Source organism: Semicossyphus pulcher, unplaced genomic scaffold, assembly GCF_022749685.1.
Source record: "Semicossyphus pulcher isolate SPU_LCO1_2020_fin unplaced genomic scaffold, fSemPul1.0.p SCAF_5, whole genome shotgun sequence".
In the NCBI taxonomy this organism is placed as follows: Eukaryota; Metazoa; Chordata; class Actinopteri; order Labriformes; family Labridae; genus Semicossyphus; species Semicossyphus pulcher.
This window is the reverse complement of record NW_027211726.1, coordinates 2,864,114-2,872,500: the sequence shown is the minus strand read 5'-3', so window position 1 is coordinate 2,872,500 and position 8,387 is coordinate 2,864,114. Positions and strand designations below refer to the sequence as shown.

Sequence of the window (8,387 nt, the reverse complement as noted above, 5' to 3'; positions counted from 1 at the left end):
TCTACTTTCTTCATGTTGTCTCTCTGTTGCCTCCTCCAGTGGGACGACTCGTCCCCACCCTGACGGTGCTGCCCCCCTCTGATGAGGAGCTGCAGCAGGGGAAGGCCACGCTCATGTGCCTGGCCAACAAGGGCTTCCCCTCAGACTGGAGTCTGGCCTGGAAGGTGGACGGCAGCAGCAGCAGCAGCGGGGCGCAGAGCAGGAGCCCCGGGGTGCTGGAGGACGGCCGCTACAGCTGGAGCAGCACCCTGAGGCTCACTGCAGACCAGTGGAGGAAGGTGGGCTCTGTGACCTGTGAGGCCTCCCAGGGCTCCCAGACTCCTCTCTCAGAGACTCTGAGGAGAGACCAGTGTTCCCAGTACTGATCTGACTTGATAGCTCTCTGCTATGGTTTTACCCTTCTCCTGCTTCCTGTCTGCACTGTGATACACCGTCTCTTTCTCTCTGTGTCTCTAGTTAAACATTTGTTCTTGCTTGCTGTATTGGTGATATTTTTAATTGTTCAACATAATAAAAAGAATCACAATGTGTTGATTTCTGTCTGGTTTTCTTTGCCATTTATTTCACATTAGAACCATAAGTTAGGCATGAATCCAAAAGTAACACGAGTTGTTTCCAGACCTTAATGATTGGAGAAAGTAGTTCATAGTTGTTGTAGGTTTGTCTCTTATAATGAATCAAAGAGTCAATATATGGTATATAATCTCCACATAATGATCAGCTGCTCTCTGCTGCTGTTCTCAGTCCACACACTCTGTTTCTGGTTCTTTCTTTCTCTCATGACACTTTTCAACATTTACATGTTCCTGCTTCTGCTGATGGATTCAATCCTTTAAAACTCAAGTTTTTATTGTGTACAATATAAAAGTGTCATGTATTTTCACTTGACCTCATATCCACAGTCAGAGCATTGGTTGAATTCAGACTCTTTCATAGCTAAATCAAATGTTTCTTATCTCACAGCTAACTGAAAAAAAACTTTCTTAAGATGTGAATAAACAGGTTATTTTCAGGATTATGAATGTAAATCAGGGTATCATCTGCATAATAATGGCTCAATAATTACCTCTCTGACAGATAAAAGTAGGTAATGTTAGATCAGAGTTTCTAACTGTTACAAAAGGTGTCCCACAAGGTTCTACCTTAGGACCTATCCTGTTCACTATTTATATAAATGATGTCTTGTCTTTGCAAACCTGTGATGCCCACCTTCATGCAGATGACACTATTTTATGGTACAGTCATTGAAAGAGTCGAACAATATAAATATCTTGGCATCTGGGTTGATAACAAATTCACATTCAAACCCGACATTGATGCACTCACTAAAAAATTAAAAATGAAGCTTGGCTTCTTATACAGACATAAGTCTTGTTCCCCTCTGCTGTGTAGAAAGAGGATTGTGGAAGCAACTGTTCTTTCAGTGCTGGATTATGGGGATGTTATCTACAGACATGTGGCAACATCCACTCTTGCACCCTTAAATGCTGTGATTCAGCCCTTAGATTTATAACTGGAGACAACTATGGCACCCATCACTGCCTTTTATATCAAAATGTGGGTTGGCCTTCTCCTTCTATTAGAAGAGACCAGCATTTGTTTTTATTTATTCATAAAGGGCTTCTTAAAAAATTGCCTCTTTATTTGTCATCCCTTCTTGGATGGAGAGTTGCAAAACATAACACTCGTTCACAGGACTGGTTAGTGCTGCAGGTCCCCAGAGTTCACAGTGAACTAGGAAAGACTGCTTTTAAATTCTTCGCACCGAATGCTTGGAACACATTACAGTGCACCTGAAAGCTTGACACTCTGGTTCCAATGGGTCAGTTCAGAAATCTTCTCACAAGTCTGATTGATTTCAGTTGTGATTGATTTTAACTTCTTTAACTCGTTTTAACTGACCTTTATTATTTTTATGGCTTTCATTGTATTATTCACATTGGGTTAGGGGATTCAAGATGGCCACAGCTGCATGAGCGTCTGTCTCAGGCCACAGACTGCTTTTCTATTTTGAGCTGCTATAACTGCTCTAATTGCCCCAACCGCAAGGTTTGAGATAATTACATAGCGCTGGTTTTGATTTTTTTTTATCTTCAATTTTATTTTCCCGTGGAAGACCTCTTTTTTTGAGTGATTTTTCTCGGGTGGTAAATTGTTTGTCCAGCGTCATGGCCGAAGTCAACTTACAAACTATTTGCCAAGCCATTCAACAAGTCAAAGTTGATCTGACGGTCTTTTGATCTTTTGACTCAAAAATCGAGACCGTTCAAGCTGGCCTGAGTCTTATTCAGGGATATCTGTCAACAATGAGTGAACAAATATCGGAGATCCAACAGCGGGTGTCCGCTAATGAAGACAACATTGACGACCTGGTAAAACGTGTACAAGCTCTGGAAAAGGATAATGCTTACCTGAAGGATAAAGTTGAGGATGCCGAGAACAGAAGTCGGTCCTCCAACCTTCGCTTCATTAATATTCCGGAACAAAAGGAAGGAAGAGACATGATCGCCTTTGTGAACCAGCTGATTCCTCAGCTGTTCGGTAAAGAAACTTTCCCACGTTGCCGGTCATTGAAAGAGCCCACCGCTCCCCCACCTTTAGCTCCAACACCAGATCTGTTCCTCCTCGACCGATCCTGGTGAAGTTCTTAAAATTCCAGGACAAAGTAAGGATCTTAAGACTGGCCAGGGAGAAACGTGAGATCACCTATATGGGGACCCGAGTCTACATATATCCTGACTTCAGTGCCGGTTTGGTGAAGAAACGTCGACAGTTTGACGATGTCAAAAGGGATCTCCGTGCCACGGATATTAAGTATTCCCTGTTGTATCCGGCAAAGCTGAGAGTGATAGTGGAGGGAAAGGCAAAAGTCTTCACATCTTCTGAGGAAGCGAAGTCCTTCTGTAGACATCTTTCCTCCCCGTCCACATCCTCTTCTTCCCCTGAATAAAGTCGTGAGTGGCCCAGCCGGTAAAGTTGTCAGTTCCCCGGTTCTGTCCAGCTGAATCATGATTATTGGACTGGCTCTTTACTTTTTGTTAGTAATCAACTTTAGTTAACTTTTTACTTTGTCTAAATGAGCGTACGGTGGAATGAAGGAGGTTGCGAGCCATGATTATTATTTGCCGTAAAATGTGACGTTGATGACGTCAGTCCCTGTCAAAACTGTCGCAACGACTGCAGAAATGACTGTCGCTCGGTCAATAGACGTTTCATTTTCAGTAACTGAACATAAGCAGAGACACTTGCTCGATGTAAATAAAACGAAGATATAAAGAACTGCATAAATTCCGTTAACGTACCTCTGCATAAAAAATTGCATGATCTTTGGTTTATCAAGTCAGCTAGATATGAGATTAGGTGTATGCCTATACTTGTAGGGCTGTATGTATGCGTGTGTGCATACATGTAGGTATGCGTATGTGGGTAAATTGTAGGTAGGGATGTAAGCATGTATATGAGCATGTTTAGGTATGTAAGCAGCTTAAGAGATAGCCTACTTAGTAATATAACTTGGTTCTATCGGCCCTTCTGTTTGTTTGATTTAGTATTTGTTTTTCTACCATAAGTAGGGCCCTCCTTTCTTTCTATTAGTAGGACTTAAGTATGCAGCAGTCTGAACCTGTGGCTGTGAGCTTAACTCCAGTTAACATGCCACTCACCTCTATGTGGCTGTGTGTGTGTGTGTGTTTGCATATGTATTTATGTTTTATGTGCTTTGTTGTATGTTTTATGTGCTGCTCTCACCCACTAACCAAGATCCCTGATTGCTCCACTTATTACCAACTCCTTGAAATGGTTTCTCATGGCTTGTGTTGATGAGGTACACTCACCATCATCTGGAGATGATGTTGACAAGGAAACTACTATTAGTGACGACAGTGTCAGTTTAGAACTGGAAACTTTCGTTTATACAGATTATAAATCCCATAGCATGATGAATGAAATTGAGCCAGATAATAATTTTTTTACAAACACTAAATATGACTGTAATTATTATACAGAAACAAAATTTAATAGTACGATTAATACTGAAAATAAAATATCATTGATCCATTTCAACAGCCGAAGCCTATATGCAAATTATAACTCAATTAAAGACTATCTTGATCAATTTAATTCACCATTCAATATAATAGCAATGTCTGAGACGTGGTTGAACCCTGATAAAGGCACGGATTTTAATATGCGTGGGTATGAAATGTATTACATGAACAGACAAAACAAAAAAGGAGGTGGTGTTGCAGTATATATTGACAAAAATTTTGACTGTCAGGTATTGGAAAAAATGTCAATGGCCGCGTTTCCCAGATTCGATCGTTCTTAAGGACTTAAGAAGGGTTCGGCTAAGAAGGAGCGCTAAGATAGGGGTGTTTCCCAGACGCGTTCTTAACTGCCTTCTTAAGATCCCGCCAAAGAAGCTTCTTAAGAAGCTCTTAGTGGGAGCTGTCCACCGCCGTGGTGCTGAAACTAAATCAATCGATGCCAGGCAAATCGATCACCCACCACTTTATCAGCGCATAAATCACACACAACACCCTGTGGTCCCCACACACAGGTGCAATTAGGCTACGCGCGCGTGTGTGTGTGTGTGTGATCACAGCTAACAGGTGTATCCAAGTAGTAATCAAGCCCATTAACGCATATATACCCCCCTGTGGCTAGGCACACACATGTGAGAATGGAAAAAGCAGCCAGCAAACGAAACAAGAGGTCACCCTCGTTTACCGCAGAGGAGATGGCCGTATTAGTGGACGAGGTCTGGCAGCACCGTGATGTGTTATTTGGGGGAACAAAGGGCAAAAAAAACATCGCATTAAAGAACCGAATTTGGCAGGCCATAGCCCAAAAGATGTCCCCCTCTAGTCCCTGTGGCCTGCGAGACTGGGGTGCTGTAAGAAAGAAGTGGCAGGAGTTCCAAAGCCAAACCAAAAAAAAAGTGCAAAGGTGAGGCGAGAGAGCATGGGCACGGGTGGTGGCGCACCTGGTGCTACAACCCTCACTCCGGACGAGGAAAAAGTCCTTTCCATAATTGGAAAGACGGCCTCTGAAGGCATTAGTGGGGGCATCGATCTTCTGGGGGACGAGGGCCTCTCAGAAAATAACGAGGGCAAGGAGGAGGAGGAGGAGGAGGAGCCATCTGGGAGCAGAGCGGCGACATACACGTCCCCAGGAGAGGACGACCCCCCAAAACCGAGCCCTGTCCAGCAGGGCCCGGTGTCCGCATGCGGGGAGGCTTAACAGGGCGGCCCCCCATAACGACCTGTACCTGCAGCGAGACGCTGGTGCGTCTCGAGAGGGAGAAACTGGCGGTGCTGCGGGGGATAGAGGGCCAACTGGAGAGACAGACTGCGCATTGCACAATGTACCCCGTTCAATTTCACTAATCAATCTCCCTTCATTGCAGGTGATGCAGATGCAGACGCCCAGTAACGACAGCGGTGCCACTGCTTTTTGTTTCTCTTTGGTTTTTTTAATAAACTACTTTTCCTTTTCAACCATGTGTTGTGTGGATCATTTTGCGTCATTTCCTAGCTTTCAAGCCCTATACATGATAGTTGATATGGGTTGTGTGATGGTAGTGGGTTTAATGTTGGGAGTAGGGTGGTGCTGATATCAATGCTTGGTGACTGGTGGTGACGGGGTAGGGGCTGATAGACATCAAAAGAGATTCACAAGCTCCTCTCTGGTCTGGACACCAGCTTGGTGGAGTGCTGCTCGGGATTCGCGGGAGGCGGGGTTGGGGGCTTCGTCTTCCGATGTTTCCCCATCTTCATCCACAGGAGGCGGCTCATCTGCTCCAACGTGCACTGCTATGTTGTGCAGCATGGCTGTGACAACAATCACGCGGCAACATTTCACAGGTGACAAGCGTAGCCCCCCCGACGAACGATGGATACATCGGTAACGAGACTTCCACCTGCCAAACACCCGTTCAATGTGGGTCCTGGTGTGTGTGTGGGCCTCATTGAACCTCTCCTCCTGTGGTGTTGCTGGGTTGGTTATCGGTGTCACGAGGTAACTCCGGAGAGGGTAGCCACTGTCCCCGAGGAAGATGCTCCTGCCGAACTCTCCTCTGCCAGCCTTCTGCCCCACAGCTGAGTTGGCCCACGCGAAGCTGTCGTGTGTGCCTCCTGGCCACCTGGCAACGATGTCTGTGATGAGGCCATCGTGGTCCACCGCCACCTGAGTGTTGATGGCAGCGTAATGTTTCCTCCCAATCCAGCACGGATCCACCAGGGAGGGATTGTGGATTGGGATCAGTGTGCCATCCACGACACCAATCACCCGGGGGATCCCAGCCATGGCATGAAATCCACGGTGGACCTGGCGGACCTCGTCCCGTGTGGTGGGCATTCTGATGTGTGTCCGGGCATGGCGCAGGAGGATCGGTGTCACGGCTGCCACACTCCGTGAAACCGATGCCTTGCTGAGGCCGGTGCCGTCCCCCACCACCTCCAGGAAGCTCCCCACTGCGTAAAAACGCAGCGCGGCCAGGAGCTGCACCTCCGGGCTGAGGGCAAAATTGCAGCGGGTTGCCCTCTGGATGTGTGGTGACACTAGCGTGACGAGGCGTTGGATCTCCACACGGGGAAGCCAGTACTTGGACTGGACAGCCCGGTCCGACAGCACATGAAGTGGGGAGAAGTGCTGACGCACATAGGCATTTATGTAAACCATCTGGCTTCGTGCACGGCGACGCTGTTGGTTAGCAGCGAGAATATGCTGTATTGCAGCCATGGTGTCTCACATGCGTGGACTTCAGCAACGCCTTTATATAGACTAGCAGGTGGAGCCTCTCTTGATGAGGTTCCAGCCGAGTTCAATTACACCTGTCAGTTTCCCTGATATCTGTGCAATACCACAGGGTTGTTGATGTTTTTATAGCTAATGTAAACTCATATGCAGATGCCGAATGTGTGTGAAAACGTAATGAGTGATAGTAATGATGATTCATTTTATTTATGTAGCTACAGGAACACATGGGCAATTCTTTATTTTTATATCGTTATTTTTCTTCTTATGCTATTATTTTTCTTGCGTCAGTGTTCTGCAGCTGTGGGCGCACATTCATCATTACGCATGGTTTTAGTATTCCTTTGAGTGTCAGATATAACTTTCCCTGACGCGGCTGCAGTGAGCGTTTGGTCGCTAAGAAGGCTGTTAAGAGTGGGTCAGGCTGATCTTACATTTCCTTCTTAGTGAAAGATCTTCTTAAGCCAAGAACGACTCTGGGAAACACGTCCTTCTTTCACAGCGCTCTTAAGAGCGCTCCTAAGAAGCTCTTAGCGCTTAAGAGCTTCTTGACGAATCTGGGAAACGCGGCCATTATCCTTACAGCCTGGACCCTCCACATATCCGTTTGAGCTTGGTACATTTTGAACACAAGCAACCATATCAACCTTATCAGGCTCGGCAGACAGGCTGTTCCAAAGTCATTGTGCTGTGATGGCAGAAGCACGATCACTTTTGTTTTAAGCCATGACTTTGGAACAACCTGAAGGCCCCCACCTGAGGATCTAAGGCTGTGGGCTGGCTCATGGGGTGTCAAAAATTGTAGCTTGGACCAGACCCATATGTGCTATAACAGTGATCAGTAGGAGGAGCCAAATATATGCGAGCTAACATATAAAAACATATCATTTAAAGGATGTAAAGCTTTGTTTGGACCTTATAAGTTCTCAGATGATCATCTGTCTTTGTGTTTTCTTTTAATTATGAGGTTGAAATGGTACTGAGTCAGTGTGCAGGAGGGGTCAAAGGTCATGAGTCTTCTCTTTAATTGTCCCATTTTGCCTTCATGTATGGTGTGTGTGTGTGCGTGTGTGTGTGTGTGTGTGTGTGTGTGTGGGTGTGTGTGTGTGTGTCCTCAGTGAAGTGTATCAGTCTCTGCAGTGGCTTCCAGCTGCAGTAGTCAGTTCAGTTTCTGTTCAGTCTGACTGAGGGAGGTTTTTGTACGACGCTTTTTCACTGTGTGAACACAGCTTGACTGTTGATGCTGTGAAAACTCAGACAGTAGTAAACTGCTGCATCTTCAGCCTGGACTCCACTGATGGTCAGAGTGAAGTCAGAGTTTGATCCACTGCCTGTAAAACGACCTGGAATCCCTGATTGTCGAGTGCTAGCAGTATAAATGAGCACTTTAGGAGTTCCTCCATCTTTCTGTTGGTACCAGGCTAAGTTGTTAGAGCCATGAACATTCTGAATGGTCCTACACGTGATCCTGACGGAGCCTCCCACAGCAGAGCTCACTGCTGCAGGCTGAGTCACTGTGACCTGGCCTCTGGCTTAGTGGAAGAGTCAGTCGTCTTTCAATCGTAAGGTCGGAGGTTCGATCCCCAGCTCCCTCAGGCTACATGTCAAAGTGTCCTTGGGCAAGACACTGA

At 46.0% G+C, this 8,387-nt stretch overlaps 2 gene segments (V, D, J or C); both read left to right on the top strand.

Moving 5' to 3' along the window:
- Positions 1–501, top strand: part of LOC138608405 (Ig kappa chain V-III region MOPC 63-like) — a 6,576-nt gene extending 6,075 nt beyond the window's left edge. Inside the window, 1 exon segment of the V gene segment in view lies at positions 40–501. Within this exon segment, the coding sequence occupies positions 40–365 (326 nt within the window).
- Positions 1–8,387, top strand: part of LOC138608618 (Ig kappa chain V-III region MOPC 63-like) — a 33,890-nt gene that overhangs the window by 8,399 nt on the left and 17,104 nt on the right.